This window comes from Salvelinus alpinus, chromosome 16, assembly GCF_045679555.1.
Source record: "Salvelinus alpinus chromosome 16, SLU_Salpinus.1, whole genome shotgun sequence".
Classification (NCBI taxonomy): domain Eukaryota; kingdom Metazoa; phylum Chordata; class Actinopteri; order Salmoniformes; family Salmonidae; genus Salvelinus; species Salvelinus alpinus.
This window is the reverse complement of record NC_092101.1, coordinates 34,383,646-34,402,986: the sequence shown is the minus strand read 5'-3', so window position 1 is coordinate 34,402,986 and position 19,341 is coordinate 34,383,646. Positions and strand designations below refer to the sequence as shown.

The following is a 19,341-nucleotide window of genomic DNA, read 5'->3' as shown; positions in this document are numbered from 1 at the left end:
ACCATCTCAGGATATTAGAATACTGGGAAACACCTAACCAGTATGACATCATCATCATTGCATCATCATCATTATCCTCCCCTTCTTCATCTAAACCATCCTAATCCCCTCTGGCACTTTAAAGATGTGATGACTGCCTGCCGGGAGAGAGAACACTAACATCTCACTATGAGCCAGGAGAGAGAAAGTCAGCACCCCAAATGGCCCCCTATTTCCTATAAAGTGCACTACTTTTGACCAGGACCCTACGGGGCTTGGTCAAAACTAGTGCACTGTATATGCCCTAGGGTGCCATTTGGGATGCAAACTAACACCTCTCTATGTCTTAATTCACTTTTAATTACCGCTACAGGAATTAAAGAGGAATTACACCCCCCTTCCTTCCCTCCCTCAGGTGGGGCAGCCCCAGGGACTTCATTAGGCACACAGGAGGAGAAGGGTGTGTGTGTGTGTGTGTGTGTGTGTGTGTGTGTGTGTGTGTGTGTGTGTGTGTGTGTGTGTGTGTGTGTGTGTGTGTGTGTGTGTGTGTGTGTGGAGTATGAGGAGGAAATCGGAACAGAAAACCACATCAATGAATCCCCCCCACCAAAAAAAATACTTAAAAAAGCTCTTATTCATTCTGTCAGTCATTAGAGTGTTGTAGCATTGTGCATTTCAGCCAATTACAGTGTTTATACTTCCATAAAGGAGACGGCTCTATGGGACCTCTCTGATTAGGTACTAATTGGAAATGGGACAGTAACTGAACGGGAGTTCCCAAGCACCTCCCGAATGCAAGAACACACACACTCACACATCCTGCTGGCTGTTGTGTCTTATATACAGTGCATTCGGCAAGTATTCAACCCCCTTCCCCTTTTTCACATTTTGTTGCGTTACAGCCTTATTCTACAATGGATAAAAAAAATTAAAAAATCATCAATCTATACACAATAACGTTACCCCATAATGAAAATGTATTTGCTATGAGATTCGAAATTTGAGCTCAGGTGTATTCTGTTTCCATTGATCATCTTCGAGATGTTTCTACAACTTGATTGGAGTCCACCTGTGGTAAATTCAATTGATTGGACATGATTTGGAACGGCACACACACCTGTCTATATAAGGTCCCACAGTTGACAATGCATGTCAGAACAAAAAACAAGCCATGAGGTCGAAGGAATTGTCCGTAGAGCTCTGAGACAGGATTGTGTCGAGGCACAGATCTGGAGAAGGGTACCAAAAAATGTCTGCCGCATTGAAGGTCCCCAAGAACACAGTGGCCTCCATCATTCTTAAATGGAAGACGTTTGGAACCAACAAGACTCTTCCTAGAGCTGGCCGCCGGACAAACTGAGCAATCGGGGGAGAAGGGCCTTGGTCAGGGAGGTGACCAAGAACCCGATGGTCACTCTGACAGAGCTCCAGAGTTCCTCTGTGGAGAAGGGAGAACCTTCAAGAAGGACTCTGCAGCACTCCACCAATCAGGCCTTTATGGTAGAGTGGCCAGACGGAAGCCACTACTCAGTAAAAGGCACATGACAGCCCGCTTGGAGTTTGCCTAAAGCCACCTAAAGGACTCTCAGACCATGAGAAACAAGATTCTCTGGTCTGATTAAACCAAGATTGAACTCTTTGGTCTGAATGCCAAGCAACACGTCTGGAGGATATCTGGCACCATCCCTACAGTGAAGCATGGTGATGGCAGCATCATGCTGCAGGGATGTTTTTCAGCGGCAGGGACTGGGAGACTAGTCAGGATCGAGGGATAGATGAACGGAGCAAAGTACAGAGAGATCCTTGGTGAAAACCTGCTCCAAAGTGCTCAGGACCTCAGACTGCGGCAAAGGCTCATCTTCCAACAGGACAACGACCCTAAGCACACAGCCAAGACAACGCAGGAGTGCCTTCGGAACAAGTCTCTGAATGTCCTTGAGTGGCTCAGCCAGAGCCCGGACTGGAACCCAACCTAAACATCTCTGGAGAGACCTGAAAATAGCTGTGCACCTGCAGAGAAGAATGGGAGAAACTCCCAGAATACAGGTGTGCCAAGCTTGTAGCATCATACCCAAGAAGAGTTAAGGCTGTAATCGCTGCCAAAGGTGCTTCAACAAAGTATTGAGTAAAGGGTTTGAATACTTATGTAAATGTGATATTTCAGTTTTTGCTTTGTCATTATGTGTTATTGTATGTAGATTGATGTGGGGGAAAAACGATTTAATCAATTTTAGAATAAGGCTGTAACGTAACAAAATGTGGAGAAAGTCAAGGGGTCTGAATACTTTCCGAATGCACTGTAACTCTGAAAACAATAGGTGCTCCTTTTCAATATTCTTTGTCCAAATATGAACAAATGTCTTTAAATTCATAGAAAACATCCTTTTTTAGAACTGTACATCTTCCATTGAGTGTTGCTGGGCAGATTCCCAAGGATGGACAGTTCTAGAGTAAAGGATTGTGGGTATCAGCAGACATAAACAGAGCTATCACAATAGGTAATCACTGTATTCCTCTCCGAGGAGGGGTTTGTCACCTGTCACAATAAGACTATTTATTTACCACAGGAGAAGTGTGAGAAGGAATGGACAGTACTGCCAATACAACCAATTTGTCCTGACAACTGACAAGACTAAGGTAAGAGAGGCAGGAAAATACTGGCCTCCATTTCACACCATAATTCACTGCTGTCAGTCGCTGCAGGAAAGGTCCACCTCCTCACTCATTAGAGGAGCTGTGTTTGTAGGATGGATTCTCTCTTCTCTATTTCTATGTCCTCTTCTCCATTCTCACCATCACCCCATCTCACTTATTCTAGTCTTCAGAATATGTAATGTCTTGTTTTCTCACAGTCTGAGTCTGAAAATCCTCTTCTCTCCTCCCCTCTTCTCTCCTCCCCTACCTCCTCCCCTCTACATCCTCCCATCTCCTCTCTTCCCCTCAACCTCGACCCCTCCCCTCCTCCTCAGCTCTCCCCTCCTCTTTTCCTCCCCGCTCTCCCTTCCTTTCTTCTCTCCCTATCCTCTTCTCCCCTCCACTCCCCTCCTCTCCTCTCCTCTCATCGCTCCTTCTCTCCTCATCCCCCTCTATCTTACCTGTATCCGTCGATGAAGCTGGCATTGATGTAGTCGGAGCCCTCCACTCCTCTGATAGGCTGCAGACTCACGCGAGTGGACTCAAAAGGCATGATGTTCACCAGCCGGTTCTTGAACTTGTTACAGGGCAGGTTGGCACTGATGAATCTTGAGGTATGTGCTTTGGAGTTGGCCAGTTTCTGGAGAAGGAAGGGAAGAGGAATGGACAGATTAAAGATACAATCTTGGATCAGATTAAAGAACTGTGTGCTATTGTAGAGAAACACCAACCCATAACCATAGAAATATAAATACTAAAATTGACTGCACCCATGAAAGTGCGAGTCTTTTTCCCATTCTAGTAATTATATTTCTATGCCTCTAACCTGAAGATGACTGTTGCCACAGCTTTTCCTGACGCCCACCTTCCTTCCCTTCTATCTAGCCCCTGTCTCTTCAAAGTGCTAAAGCTGGGGATCCCAGCCAGCCTAGCATTGCTGTGTGTGAGCAGGAATGTCGGAGGGCACGGGGTTAGGGGCTAACACTCTTATTGATGCATGAAAATGATGAGCTTTGAGCTGAGCCCCTTTGTTCTACAGCTTCAAACAACAACCTGCTGACGCCGACAACACCTCTCTCTCTCCATAAAAACTAGTGTCCACAGCACAGCCACAGCCACAGCCACAGCACAGCCACAGCCACAGCCACAGCCACGAACGGAGACGTCAGAGAGTCAAAAAACACTCCCACACAACATTCGGGACGGCTGTGAAGATAGATACACAAGCTGACTGTATCCATGCCACTGCGACGAAATAACAAACTAAAACCAAACAAGACTTTGAAAACTGAAAAACCATCTTCTCCCAAATGAGAGGGGGAGGGTGAGTTTCTTTTTACTGGCACTGCTGGTGGTGTCCTAATATTATACTCTGTCAGTAGCAAGAAAGCAAAGTGTCAGTTTCAGAACTACCAGTGGAGTTAAGCATCAACACCTAATTATACTTGCTACGGACTTACAATCATCCTGCTTGCTAAACAAGTTTGACCCACATCATTTGGGTTGTGGTGGCGTGTCTCCGAGGAGGAGGCTGGTTAGAGCTGTTTTGTTTTCCTATGGCGGGAGGCTGTGAGTGGCGGCGTCCCAAATCGCATTGTAATCCCTACACAGTGTACTACTTTTGACCAGGCCCGATGGGTCCTGGTCAAAAGTAGTGCACTATATAGGGAACAGGGTGCCATTTGGGACGCAGATAGTGAGTATGTGATGGGGTCCAATAGAGTCGCTGGAGCCCAGTGGTGTAGGCCCAATCCCAGGATGCATCAGCTCTCCAACCCATTGAGGCTTTATCTACAGACTGTCAGACGATCAGCCTGTCTCAACACTCCTCCCTCACTAGATCACTCTCTTTCTCTCTGTCTCACTCTCCCTCCCACGGCCCCCTCTAGTTCAGTCTCTCATCTCCAGTCCAGAAGATAAGCCTCTGAAACACTGAAAAAGAACGCCCCTCCTAGGAGATTCTATTCATTTCAGAGTTACAGTGTGAGGATGAAAATGCTCCCAAACACACTGAAACATTAACTTCCTGCTCCCACTGCATCGTACAGACTGAGACACCACCAACAACAACAACAACTGTTCTACTGCTTCTAACTAAATGCTCCAATTAGTAACTGTACCAGTCAAGTCACTTAACCTCAAGTCTAAGTTGAATCCCAGCTCCCTAGCAAGTCCAAGCCTGAGCGAGTCTAAGTTGAATCCCAGCTCCCTAGCAAGTCCAAGCCTGAGCGAGTCTAAGTTGAATCCCAGCTCCCTAGCAAGTCCAAGCCTGAGCGAGTCTAAGTTGAATCCCAGCTCCCTAGCAAGTCCAAGCCTGAGCGAGTCTAAGTTGAATCCCAGCTCCCTAGCAAGTCCAAGCCTGAGCGAGTCTAAGTTGAATCCCAGCTCCCTAGCAAGTCCAAGCCTGAGCGAGTCTAAGTTGAATCCCAGCTCCCTAGCAAGTCCAAGCCTGAGCGAGTCTAAGTTGAATCCCAGCTCCCTAGCAAGTCCAAGCCTGAGCGAGTCCAAATGGAATCACAAGTCCCTTGTTAGTACTAAAAGTTGCGAACAGTCCAACACTTTTCTAGCTAGGTTTATAACATAGAACTGAACTGTACTGTTATGTTCAGGAGGACAGCTACTACCTACCTTAAACTCTAGCTCCATGGCAGTGACCGTGTCTCCGGGCGTGACCTGGGTGAGTTTCTGGATGTGTGCGTACAGGTTGCGTGCAGGGACCTCTGTGTTACCGCAGGTGGCAGCCTCTAGCAGGGCCTCGTGGATGAAGATGTACTGGTCCTCCGTCTGCACCATGTAGTTCCGCTGAGCTCTCATACACGTCACATGACCGTAGATATCCACTGACTTCTCATGCTTCATACGCTCCAGCATGGCCTCAATCACGATGAAGCAACCGGTCCGACCTACACCAGCACTGTGGGGAGAGACAGGTAACTGTAACTGTAGAGCCTTGCACAGAAACGACTGTAACTACACTGAAGAGATTACATGCGCACATTCAATGTTTCTGAGGAAGGTTGATATTTATTGGGATGAATCTTGTCCTGGAGGCAGGGCCAAAATTAGGTTAGGGTTAGGTTTAAAATCAGATTTGATGACTTTGTGGCTGTGCCAGCTACTCAGCAGTGCTGCCTCCAGTACATCAAAATATGTACAGTTGTTGTATTTGTTTTCTATTGTTTTCTATTGTGCAGGGCTCATTTGTAAAATAAACTTTAGTCTCAATATGACTTCCCTGTTGAAATAGAGGTAAATAAAATAAATATAAATGTCAACCTATGTTTCTGAGCAGGTACTGGAGATGAAATAATATGTTCAGCAAAAAAAACCTAAAAAACACCCCAAACACTGAAATCTATTCTCCCATATGGTTTGTTTCAATACTTAGGTCATCATCAGGTCAAACATATCTCTGAAGCAGGTCTGAGATGGGGTTTACCTGCAGTGGACCACCATGGGTCCTGCATCTGTGGGGTTGCAGGCCTTGACCCTGCGGAGGAATGCCAGGGTGGGGGTGGGGTACTCAGGCACTCCATGGTCCGGCCAGGCCATGAACTGGAACTGACGAACCTCTCTCTTCTCACTGGAGCCATTCTGGTAGAGCAGGGGGAAAGAAAACTATCAAAACACCACAGACACACACTGGTGGCTATATTCTGGGTAGTCTCTCTGACAGACATTCATATTTACAACATGTTAGCTAGCATGAGATTTGATAATGGCTCAAGAACACATTCCGGAATCATTGCCCTCCAGCTGGTCAAGAGCTGGTCATTTTAGGGATACAGTACATGCTATTCCTTACCTTATAGAGGGCGAAGGTGCGTACGCTGTAGGTAGCCAGCTCCACAGTGTCCAACATGGTCACCTGGATCATCCCATAGGTCTCTGTACCCCGACTAGGCCAGTACTGGTCACACTTCACCTGTTACACACACAAACACACAGACACAGGACAATGAAGATATTGCACTTAGTGTAGGAGCACTGGAATGAGGGAAGCAGAATGAGACAGGGACTGAGGCTGAAGAGGCTTGTGTTAGGGTAATGGGACAGTCAGGAACTAAGGGCTGTGAGAGGGAGGACATGGGACAAGGATTTAGACTGAGTGAAGGATGACAGCTTGCTTCCGCTCCACTGTGCTATCCTTCATGTCCTGGGGGGAGAGAGGAGAGACAGCCAGCTGAAGTTTAGGGGCCCAGCTCTATGGGACTACAGGCCCAGAGACCCTAGCTGGCATGGGCCAGGCAGATGGGGTGCTTCCGCTACACAGTCCTGTCCAGGGGGGGCTGTGGTAACATTGGAACTGGCCTAAGCCCTGGAGAACCCTGGAGCTCAGAGCATGACTTGTGCCTCTCTTCTTTTATTTATTTATTTATTTTATTTAACCTTTATTTAACTCCTCCAGACCTCCACCCCAAAGGGCCATTAGTTAGCACATTCTGATTGGACAGCAGGCTGGTGCTCCAGGGACATTAGTCAGGGCATTCTGACTGGACAGCAGCCTGGTGCTTCAGGGCCATTGATCGGGGCATTGTGAGAGGGCATTGTGATTGGACATTCTGGTGGACAGCAGGATTACCACCTGGACACATCATTTCACTGGACTTCCCAAACACAACCAAGAGCCAAGAGCTAAGTGACCTATCTGACTGAGCACAGGGCAGCCACAAACCAAAATCTGCTGTGAAAAGTAGGCGTCTGGTGCATTTCCTACTAACACAGACCATGTAGACAGATAATACAATTCCTGTTTGGTGATGTTTTATCTGTTTAGCCTACAGGTGCATTCCACCACTTTAACCCAGACTAGCTAAGAGGCAGTTGGAAATGACTGCGGTCCCTGACATTACTACAGGCTCCTGTGCTCTGGTTGCTTAATGAAACAGAACAGAATGGAGTGGAGTGGACAGGTGGTCACTCTGGAGGGGGGGGCGGGGGTGTCACTGCGTCCCCCATGTCAGCTGCTACGGACAGTCACATGACTTCCTGTGACTGTCCGTAGATTTTTCAGGTCCTCTAGTCAGAATGATAGCTGAGGTTGATAGAGGTTAGACGACAAAGAGGTGGTGCTGGGATGTTGCCAGAAGTGACACCATGCTGTGCTGGTGATAAATAACAGGGGCAAAGGTTCGAAGGTGAAAGGTCATTTAATGATGAGTTGACCCCTCATGGGTCTAAAGAGACGTGTGATATTAAGTTTGGCAGGAACATGATGAACTTTGTCTGTGCTTATAAAGGTGTGCCACTATGGGATGCCCTTTAGTTCCACAGTTAGGTGTGTGTGTGTGTGTGTGTGTGTGTGTGTGTGTGTGTGTGTGTGTGTGTGTGTGTGTGTGTGTGTGTGTGTGTGTGTGTGTGTGTGTGTGTGTGTGTGTGTGTGTGTGTGTTTGTGTGGCACCCTTTACACCTACACACTTCCCTCTCTCTAAGCTGTCATCTTGCAGTCACCATGTGATTTATTTACTGAGTCTATTCAAACTCCTCGATTAGGGTTTTACACCTTACCGCCGACCCTCACACCTCCTGTCCATTAGAGACCAAGGTGAGACTACTGGAACTGTTACACTCTGTGAGTGCAGGGTGAATCAACGGTCGGGTTGTGTGTGTGTGTCCTGAGACAATGTTGTGTGTATGGTGTGTGTTCAGCACAGAATGTGTGCATGCACATGGTTGTGAGTGTGCTGACATTGTAGTGTGTGTCTATATTCACCCGTGACTTCTCCTCCAGTCTGGTCATCATGACGATAGTGTTGGTCCTCTGCTCCCACACCATCCTCCAGAAGTCACTCAGGGTTTCAGGAAGCGGGCCCTGTGTAGCGATGCAGGCGTTCTGCTTCCTGTAGCTGTCTATGTAGTTAGCGTTGATGTAGTCACTACCTGGCACTCCTGTAGCACAGTGAAGGAACACAGTGTTAGGAAACATTAGGGCAACATCCCAAATGGCACCCTATTCACTGTATAGTGCACTTCTTTTGACCAGGGCCCATAGGCATTGGCACTCCATTCCTTCTTCCTATATGGCACCATATACCCTATATAGTACATTACTGTAGACCAGGGCCCATATGGTGATGCACTATATAGGGGATAAGCTGCCATTTGGGATGCAGCCTAGCAGGCTGGCAGGGTATCAACACCCCCTTCACAGCATGAGACAGGCCCACACAGGACAACACAGAGAGGAGAGAGACAGAGCCATTCACAACCATCAGGATGCATTATCATTTACATCACTAACTGACTCCAAACAGAGACAGACAGACAGTGAGTGATGGAGAGGCACTGTCACACCTGGGGATTGGGTGTACTGTTGTTGTTGTGACTTTGCAGTGGGTGGGAGATTACTGTCTACAGACTTGACTTTGGATTCTCTTTATTAAGACAGCCTCACTTAGCAAAAACATTACAATCCCTCCCACCTCTTTGTGACCTCCCCTCCTTAAAAAGCAAAACATAACCTCAAAACACCCCAATAAAATACTTTACTGAGATATGCTCACTTAATAACACATTACCTCCCCACATCCAGCCTTAAAAAGCCAAATAAACCTCCAAAACACATCACAACAACAACCACAACAAATCAACCAAACATACCGTCGACAGAGGTGAGGATGACCCTGGAGTGGTCGTAGGCGATGACGTTTGCATATCGGTTCTTTGGCTTGTTCACCTCCAGGTTAGAGTGTTCCCATGTGAACTGCTGGCCTGGGTCTACAGACTGATGGAGGGAGAGTTGGAAGGAGAGAAGGAGAGGAAGGAAGGGAGGGAGGGAGGGAGGGAGGGAGGGAGGGAGGGAGGGAGGGAGGGAGGGAGGGAGGGAGGGAGGGAGGGAGGGAGGGAGGGAGGGAGGGGGAAGGACAGATAGAGAGAGAGTGAGAGAGAGTGAGAGAGAGGGATTGTCATCTTCCCTGTAATATTTTTGGAGGCACCAGAACTCATTCCCCATCTTTTTCAATGTCCGTTTTGTAATAAAAGAAGCCCTCTATGATCTTACATAAATCTAGCTTCACCCCAGGCTGTTTGTACAGTCCTAAAATCACCTCTCGGCCGTGGCTCTGCCACCTCTGGGCCACCTAATGGCCAAGGACAGCTGTGCTGATGAAATCAAGGAATCACAGCGGTGAACAGAGCCGAAACACAACCTCAGTGTCAGCATTCCTGAATATACCCAGCCTGAGGTCGTGATCTCCAACCCCCTAGACACAGAGAGGGCGGAAACTACAGAATGAAATAGAACAATGTAGCTGGACCCCACACCTACACACACAATGTTGCAGCTTCATATCCACCTCCAGCAGGTAAGTGGGGGGGAAGAGAGTGTTCTGTATGTAGGCTTCTGCTGGATGAGAGGAAATAGGAAATATCTACTATACAAGCTAGTAAATCAGATGTTAGCTTATCATCAAATAAGGAAGAAGAAAATGGAGGAGGCTGTCCAGAAACTATTGGATGATATTTAAACAATGTTTCATGGTGAAAAAATGAAGTCATACAGTATATAGAAGTAGACTATACTACAGTATGTGACACAGTGAGGGAGAGAGCGGAACATATGGCAGGCAGGGCATGGGCTAGCTATGCAATGCAGGCTGATGATTCATCGGAGCCCTCTATTTATCCCTGGCACTGGACAAAGGCTCTGCTCTGGTCCAACTAAATAATGGCCAACTATATTCTTATTCATTCTTGACATTTTAGTTCTGAGTACTGATCTCACATCATCTGAAAAACAAACACATACTCTCTCCCTGACCCCTTCACTGTCTAGCCTCTCTCTCTCCCCAACCCCTTCACTGTCTAGCCTCTCTCTCTCTCCCTGACCCCTTCACTGTCTAGCCTCTCTCTCTCCCTGACCCCTTCACTGTCTAGCCTCTCTCTCTCTCCCTGACCACTTCACTGTCTAGCCTCTCTCTCTCTCCCTGACCACTTCACTGTCTAGCCTCTCTCTCTTCCCAACCCCTTCACTGTCTAGCTCTCTCTCTCTCCCTGACCCCTTCACTGTCTAGCCTCTCTCTCTCTCCCTGACCCCTTCACTGTCTAGCCTCTCTCTCTTCCCAACCCCTTCACTGTCTAGCTCTCTCTCTCTCCCTGACCCCTTCACTGTCTAGCCTCTCTCTCTCTCCCCAACCCCTTCACTGTCTAGCCTCTCTCTCTCCCTGACCCCTTCACTGTCTAGCCTCTCTCTCTCTCCCTTCCCTGACCCCTTCACTGTCTAGTCTCTCTCTCTCTCTCCCTGACCCCTTCACTGTCTAGCCTCTCTCTCTCCCCGACCCCTTCACTGTCTAGCCTCTCTCTCTCTCCCCTGACCCCTTCACTGTCTAGCCTCTCTCTCTCCCCGACCCCTTCACTGTCTAGCCTCTCTCTCTCTCCCCTGACCCCTTCACTGTCTAGCCTCTCTCTCTCCCCGACCCCTTCACTGTCTAGCCTCTCTCTCTCTCCCCGACCCCTTCACTGTCTAGCCTCTCTCTCTTCCCAACCCCTTCACTGTCTACCCTCTCTCTCTCTCCCCAACCCATTCACTGTCTAGCCTCTCTCTCTTCCCAACCCCTTCACTGTCTAGTCTCTCTCTCTCTCCCCGACCCCTTCACTGTCTAGCCTCTCTCTCTCTCCCCAACCCATTTACTGTCTAGCCTCTCTCTCTCCCCAACCCATTCACTATCTAGCCTCTCTCTCTTCCCAACCCCTTCACTGTCTAGCCTCTCTCTCTCTCCCTGACCCCTTCACTGTCTAGTCTCTCTCTCTCTCCCCGACCCCTTCACTGTCTAGCCTCTCTCTCTCTCCCCAACCCATTCACTGTCTAGCCTCTCTCTCTTCCCAACCCATTCACTGTCTAGCCTCTCTCTCTCTCCCCGACCCCTTCACTGTCTAGCCTCTCTCTCTTCCCAACCCCTTCACTGTCTAGTCTCTCTCTCTCTCCCCGACCCCTTCAATGTCTAGCCTCTCTCTCTCTCCCCAACCCATTCACTGTCTAGCCTCTCTCTCTTCCCAACCCATTCACTGTCTAGCCTCTCTCTCTCTCCCCGACCCCTTCACTGTCTAGTCTCTCTCTCTCTCCCCTGACCCCTTCACTGTCTAGCCTCTCTCTCTCTCCCCGACCCCTTCACTGTCTTGCCTCTCTCTCTCTTCCCAACCCCTTCACTGTCTCACCTCTCTCTGTCTCTGTCTTGCTCTCTCTTTCTCCTTCTCTTCCCGACCCCTTCACTGTCTAGCCTCTCTCTCTCTCTCCCTGACCCCTTCACTGTCTAGTCTCTCTCTCTCTCCCTGACCCCTTCACTGTCTAGCCTCTCTCTCTCCCCGACCCCTTCACTGTCTAGCCTCTCTCTCTCTCTCCCTGACCCCTTCACTGTCTAGCCTCTCTCTCTCCCCGACCCCTTCACTGTCTAGCCTCTCTCTCTCTCTCGCTGACCCCTTCACTGTCTAGCCTCTCTCTCTCCCCGACCCCTTCACTGTCTAGCCTCTCTCTCTCTCCCCGACCCCTTCACTGTCTAGCCTCTCTCTCTCTCCCTGACCCCTTCACTGTCTAGTCTCTCTCTCTCTCCCCGACCCCTTCACTGTCTAGCCTCTCTCTCTCTTCCCAACCCCTTCACTGTCTCACCTCTCTCTGTCTCTGTCTTGCTCTCTCTTTCTCCTTCTCTTCCCGACCCATTCACTGTCTAGCCTCTCTCTCTCTCCCTGACCCCTTCACTGTCTAGCCTCTCTCTCTCTCCCTGACCCCTTCACTGTCTAGTCTCTCTCTCTCTCCCCGACCCCTTCACTGTCTAGCCTCTCTCTCTCTTCCCAACCCCTTCACTGTCTCACCTCTCTCTGTCTCTGTCTTGCTCTCTCTTTCTCCTTCTCTTCCCGACCCATTCACTGTCTAGCCTCTCTCTCTCGCTGACCCCTTCACTGTCTAGCCTCTCTCTCTCTCTCCCTGACCCCTTCACTGTCTAGTCTCTCTCTCTCTCCCCGACCCCTTCACTGTCTAGCCTCTCTCTCTCTCCCCAACCCATTCACTGTCTCACCTCTCTCTGTCTCTGTCTTGCTCTCTCTTTCTCCTTCTCTTCCCGACCCCTTCACTGTCTAGTCTCTCTCTCTCTCTCCCTGACCCCTTCACTGTCTAGTCTCTCTCTCTCTCCCCAACCCATTCACTGTCTAGCCTGTCTCTCTCTTCCCAACCCCTTCACTGTCTAGCCTCTCTCTCTCTCCCCAACCCATTCACTGTCTCACCTCTCTCTGTCTCTGTCTTGCTCTCTCTTTCTCCTTCTCTTCCCGACCCATTCACTGTCTAGCCTCTCTCTCTCGCTGACCCCTTCACTGTCTAGCCTCTCTCTCTCTCCCTGACCCCTTCACTGTCTAGCCTCTCTCTCTCTCCCTGACCCCTTCACTGTCTAGTCTCTCTCTCTCTCTCCCTGACCCCTTCACTGTCTAGCCTCTCTCTCTCTCCCTGACCCCTTCACTGTCTAGCCTCTCTCTCTCTCCCTGACCCCTTCACTGTCTAGTCTCTCTCTCTCTCCCCGACCCCTTCACTGTCTAGCCTCTCTCTCTCTTCCCAACCCCTTCACTGTCTAGTCTCTCTCTCTCTCCCCGACCCCTTCACTGTCTAGCCTCTCTCTCTCTTCCCAACCCCTTCACTGTCTAGCCTCTCTCTCTCTCCCCAACCCATTCACTGTCTCACCTCTCTCTGTCTCTGTCTTGCTCTCTCTTTCTCCTTCTCTTCCCTGACCCATTCACTGTCTAGCCTCTCTCTCTCCCTGACCCCTTCACTGTCTAGCCTCTCTCTCTCTCCCCAACCCATTCACTGTCTAGCCTCTCTCTCTCGCTGACCCCTTCACTGTCTAGCCTCTCTCTCTCTCCCTGACCCCTTCACTGTCTAGCCTCTCTCTCTCGCTGACCCCTTCACTGTCTAGCCTCTCTCTCTCTCCCCGACCCCTTCACTGTCTAGCCTCTCTCTCTCTCCCCGACCCCTTCACTGTCTAGCCTCTCTCTCTCTCCCCAACCCATTCACTGTCTAGCCTCTCTCTCTCTCCCCGACCCCTTCACTGTCTAGCCTCTCTCTCTCTTCCCAACCCCTTCACTGTCTCACCTCTCTCTGTCTCTGTCTTGCTCTCTCTTTCTCCTTCTCTTCCCGACCCCTTCACTGTCTAGTCTCTCTCTCTCTCCCCAACCCATTCACTGTCTAGTCTCTCTCTCTCTCTCCCCAACCCCTTCACTGTCTAGCCTCTCTCTCTCGCTGACCCCTTCACTGTCTAGCCTCTCTCTCTCCCTGACCCCTTCACTGTCTAGCCTCTCTCTCTCCCTGACCCCTTCACTGTCTAGCCTCTCTCTCTCTCCCTGACCCCTTCACTGTCTAGCCTCTCTCTCTCTCCCCGACCCCTTCACTGTCTAGCCTCTCTCTCTCTCCCCAACCCATTCACTGTCTAGCCTCTCTCTCTCTCCCTGACCCCTTCAATGTCTAGCCTCTCTCTCTCCCCGACCCCTTCACTGTCTAGCCTCTCTCTCTCTTCCCAACCCCTTCACTGTCTAGTCTCTCTCTCTCTCTCCCCGACCCCTTCACTGTCTAGCCTCTCTCTCTCTTCCCAACCCCTTCACTGTCTCACCTCTCTCTGTCTCTGTCTTGCTCTCTCTTTCTCCTTCTCTTCCCGACCCCTTCACTGTCTACTCTCTCTCTCTCTCTCCCTGACCCCTTCACTGTCTAGCCTCTCTCTCTCTCCCCGACCCCTTCACTGTCTAGCCTCTCTCTCTCTCCCCAACCCATTCACTGTCTAGCCTCTCTCTCTCTCCCTGACCCCTTCAATGTCTAGCCTCTCTCTCTCCCCGACCCCTTCACTGTCTAGCCTCTCTCTCTCTTCCCAACCCCTTCACTGTCTCACCTCTCTCTGTCTCTGTCTCTGTCTTGCTCTCTCTTTCTCCTTCTCTTCCCGACCCATTCACTGTATTGCCTCTCTCTCTCTACGCCCCCCCCTCTCTCTTTCCCTCTTTCTCTCTGCCTCTCTCTCTCACACCCTCTTTCTCTCTCACACACACAAACCGAAAAAAGGCTGTACATTCTGGTGGCTTCCTCCTGACTGACTGACTGACTGACTGACTGGCTGACTGGCTGACTGGTTGACTGACTAGCTGGGAAGGCATGTGGGCCCCAGTCTGCTTGCTGATAACAATGACAATGGTGAGAGAGGTTGAGCGCACATCTTATTTAACAGCCTGTTAGGTAAAGCCTTCACTGCGTCACTCTGACAAATCACACACATTACTGCTAATGCACCCCGCTGACGTGAATATCAGTTACTGTGCATGTCACTGCAATCACACTCTATCGCCGACACTGCCGCATTTCCATTTCTCCCAGAAACAAAACAGGTACCCACAGAACAGTCAGACAGAAAGACAAAAGCCCAGAGGGCTGCCACCATGTGTACCTCTGTGAGGCAGAGATACCATGCTAACATTTGGCGGAGGCAGCTGAATTTACATAGGCAAGGAAAATTGACTTTGCATTCTGACACATTTGAAGAGCCCTCAGCCTTGTTTTTTGACTAGCTCTGTCTGTCTGTCTGTCTGTCTGTCTGTCTGTCTGTCTGTCTGTCTGTCTGTCTGTCTGTCTGTCTGTCTGTCTGTCTGTCTGTCTGTCTGTCTGTCTGTCTGTCTGTCTGTCTGTCTGTCTGTCTGTCTGTCTGTCTGTCTGTCTGTCTGTCTGTCTGTCTGTCTGTCTGTCTGTCTGTCTGTCTGTCTGTCTGTCTGTCTGTCTGTGTGTGTGTGTGTGTGTGTGTGTGTGTGTGTGTGTGTGTGTGTGTGTGTGTGTGTGTGTGTGTGTGTGTGTGATGCTTCTAGAACAGCTCCTGTATTTCAGCTGATATCAAATCCTGTCAATACACTTCATACAGTAACTGACTGTGGTGAAGTCCCAAATGTCTTTCTATTACTCGATACAGTGCAATATAGGCCCTGGTCAAAAGTAGTGCACTATATAAGGAATAGGGTGCCATTTGTGGCATACACTATGTATATAGCTTTTTTTGTAAAGCTTAACATATTAAAATATTCTGAGTTACTGCTTCAGTTAGCAGTTGGTCAGGTCGAAAGGTGTACTATTCTGTGGACCCCAGGAAGAGTAGCTGATGCTTTTGCAACAGCTAATGGGGATCCTAATAAAATACCAAATATATACAGCACCAGTCAAAAGTTTGGACACACCTACTCATTCAAGGGTTTTTCTTTATTTGTACTATTTTCTACATTGTATAATAATAGTGAAGACATCAAAACTTTGAAATAACACATATGGAATCACGTAGTAACCAAAAAAGTGTTAAACAAATCAAAATATATTGTATATTTTAGATTCTTCAAAGTAGCCACCCTTTGCCTTGATGACAGCTTTGCACACTCTTGGCATTCTCTCAACCAGCTTCATGAGGTAGCCACCTGGAATGCATTTCAATTAACAGGTGTGCCTTGTTAAAAGTTAATTTGTGTAATTTCTTTCCTTCTTAATGCATTTGAGCCAATCAGCTGTGTTGTGACAAGGTAGGGGTGGTTTACAGACAATAGCCCTATTTGGTAAAATACCAAAACCTTATTATCGTAAGAACAGCTAAAATACGTAAAGAGAAATGACAGTCCATCATTACTTTAAGACACGAAAGTAAGTCAATCTGGAAAATTTCTGTCACGACTTCCTCCGAAGTCGGCTCCTCTCCTTATTCGGGCGGCCTACGGCGATCGACGCCACCGGCTTTCTGGCCATCACCGCTCCATTTTTCATATATCCATTTGTCTTGTTTTGTTTCCATACACACCTGGTTTTCATTTCCGCAATCAATCTACTTGTATTTAACCCTCTGTTTCCCATCATGTTTTGTGTGTAATTGTTTCATGTTATCGCCTCCAATACACCATTGACAATTTCATTAGAGTTACCAGCCTCAGAAATTGCTACCCAAGTAACAGACACATTTCAACATCAACTGTTCAGAGGAGACTCAACCCTTCATGAATCAGGCCTTCATTTTCAAATTGCTGCAAAGAAACCACTACTAAAGGACACCAATAAGAAGAAGAGACTTGCTTGGGCCAAGAAACACGAGCAATGGACATTAGACCAGTGGAAATCTGTCCTTGGGTCTGATTGGTCAAAATTTTTGGTTCCAACCGCCGTGTCTTTGTGAGATGCAGAGTAGGTGAACGGATGATATCCGCATGTGTGGTTCCCACCGTGAAGCATGGAGGAGGTGTGATGGTGTGGGTGTGCTTTGTTGGTGACACTGTCTGTGATTTATTTAGAATGGAACGCTGCTGCTGCTCACTGTTATTATCTATGCATAGTCACTTTAATAACTCTACCTGCATGTACATATTACCTCAATTACCTCGACACCGGTGCCCTCGCACATTGACTCTGTACCTGTACCCCCCTGTATATAGCTATTGTTATTTACTGCTGCTCTTTATTCATTTGTTATTCTTATCTCTTACTTTCTTTTAGGTATTTTCTTAAAACTGCATTGTTGTAAGTAAGTATTTCACTGCGCATGTGACAAATAACATTTGATTTTATTTTATTTGAATTCAAGGCACACTTAACCAGCATGGCTACCAAAGCATTCTGCAGCGATATGCCATTCCATCTGGTTTGCGTTTAGTGGGACTATCATTTGCTTTTCACCCGGACAATGACCCAACACACCTCCAGGCTGTGCAAGGGCTATTTCACCAAAAAGGAGAGTCATGGAATGCGGCATCAGATGACCTGGCCTCCACAATCAACCGTCCTCAACCCAATTGAGATGGTTTGGGATGAGTTGGACCGCAGAGTGAAGGAAAAGCAGCCAACAAGTGCTCAGCATATGTGGGAACTCCTTCAAGACTGTTGGAAAAGCATTCCAGGTGAAGTTGGTTGAGAGAATGCCAAGAGTGTGCAAAGCTGTCATCAAGGCAAAGGGAGCCTACTTTGAAGAATCTAAAATCTAAAATATATTTTTATTTGTTTAACACTTTTTTGGTTACAACATGATTCCATATGTGTTATTTCATAGTTTTGACGTCTTCACTATTATTTTACAATGTATAAAATAGTACAAATAAATAAAAACCGTTGAATGATTAAACTTTTGACTGGTGCTCTATATAAAAAAAATCATAATTAGCTATTTCAGCGCAAACATCCCCAAACACACCACCCACCAGTGCACTGACAATATACACAGTACAAACACGCTTACACACACACAAAAACACACAGACACACAAACTCCCCACCCTGTCAGTGTGACTCAGCCCTCAGTCCATCTGTTCCAGGGTAGTTGGGTGATTGTGTGTGTGTGTGTGTGTGTGTGTGTGTGTGTGTGTGTGTGTGTGTGTGTGTGTGTGTGTGTGTGTGTGTGTGTGTGTGTGTGTGTGTGTGTGTGTGTGTGTGTGTTTGTCTGGCAGAGTGTCTGAAATACATTGTTTGCTGTATTTCTCATACACACATCAGAGTGTGCATCCCAAATGGCACCCTATTCCCTATTTAGTGCACTACTTTAGACCAGGGCCCAAGAGTAGTGCATTGAATAGTGATAGGGTACTATTTGGAACGCAACCTGAGAAAGATGCACCTGCCTGCCATCTCCACAATAAGTCTCTGATTTCCTCCCTGGGAGACTGGATGTGATGTTGTTTATGTGTGTGTGTGTGTGGGGGGTGGTGGATGAAGTCTTCCTCGTGCATACATCTATACATCTACATTATTTAAAAAAAATTGCAATGGCTGTCACGCCCTGACCTTAGAGATCCTTATTTATTCTCTATGTTTGGTTAGGTCAGGGTGTGACTCGGGTGGGAGAATCTATGTTTTCTATTTCTTTGTGTTTTTGGCTGAGTATGGTTCCCAATCAGAGGCAGCTGTCTATCGTTGTCTCTGATTGGGGATCATATATAGGTTGTCATTTTCCGTTTGGGTTTTGTGGGGAGTTATTTCCTGTTTAGCTGTTTTGTTGTCTGACAGAACTGTGCGCTTTCGTTTTTTCTACTTTGTTATTTTGTTGCGGTGTTCAGTTTATAAAAAATCATGAACGCCTACCACGCTGCACCTTGGTCTCCTTCTTCATCCGACGACACACGTTACAATGGCGGCCACGATTTTGCAGCAGCGGTGCGCAGCTGCTAAACGCATACAAGGGAAACACTGGTGTGTGTGCGCAGGTGTGTGTGGTGTGCTTGTTGTAATTTATGGGACCTGTCTAGAGAATCCACCGGGGGAAAACAGGCACATGGAACGCAGAAGAAATGTTAAAAAGACCCATCATTTGCTGTAACTGAGCGAAGCAGCAGCGACGCGGCGGTATTTAAAAAGTGCCTCCCATTCTTCTTCCGATGATATCCTAATCTAGTGAGGCACATTAGAAAGGGATCGTTTCTGGTGAAAAGCCTGATTAACACCTGTTGTCACTCCTCAGCGTACATTACCAGCCAAGTGCTCAGATAAATTGTTTGCAAAGTCCCAATCCTAAATTTGTCATATCTGGCTAATTCGGTGCTCCCGGAACATATGGTGTTGCTTCCTTCCTGTGTGTCAGCAGAAGGCATCCGTCCCCACTACTAGCTGAGGAAACGTTGGAGTTGGACAGCATGGCCAATCAACTAACAACTGTCAGTGTTTTCACCTGTCTGAATACAGCACAGGCGGGGAGAATGAAAGATTCCCTAATGAGAATCTTGGCCTGGCTCTAGGCAGCACTCACCCCTCAGTAGCTGGCAGTGATCATG

General features: G+C 48.1%; 1 protein-coding gene across 15 annotated transcripts in view; it reads right to left on the bottom strand.

Moving 5' to 3' along the window:
• Positions 1 to 19,341, bottom strand: part of LOC139541407 (receptor-type tyrosine-protein phosphatase F-like) — a 450,116-nt gene that overhangs the window by 5,305 nt on the left and 425,470 nt on the right. For all 15 annotated transcript variants that reach the window (XM_071346023.1, XM_071346022.1, XM_071346027.1 and 12 more), the window contains 6 exons: positions 9,214 to 9,337; positions 8,327 to 8,502; positions 6,419 to 6,538; positions 6,053 to 6,207; positions 5,242 to 5,527; positions 3,075 to 3,253 (listed from right to left, as the gene is read on the bottom strand). In XM_071346023.1, coding sequence (XP_071202124.1) covers positions 3,075 to 3,253; positions 5,242 to 5,527; positions 6,053 to 6,207; positions 6,419 to 6,538; positions 8,327 to 8,502; positions 9,214 to 9,337 — 1,040 coding nt within the window. The remainder of the gene's footprint in view (positions 1 to 3,074; positions 3,254 to 5,241; positions 5,528 to 6,052; positions 6,208 to 6,418; positions 6,539 to 8,326; positions 8,503 to 9,213; positions 9,338 to 19,341) is intronic.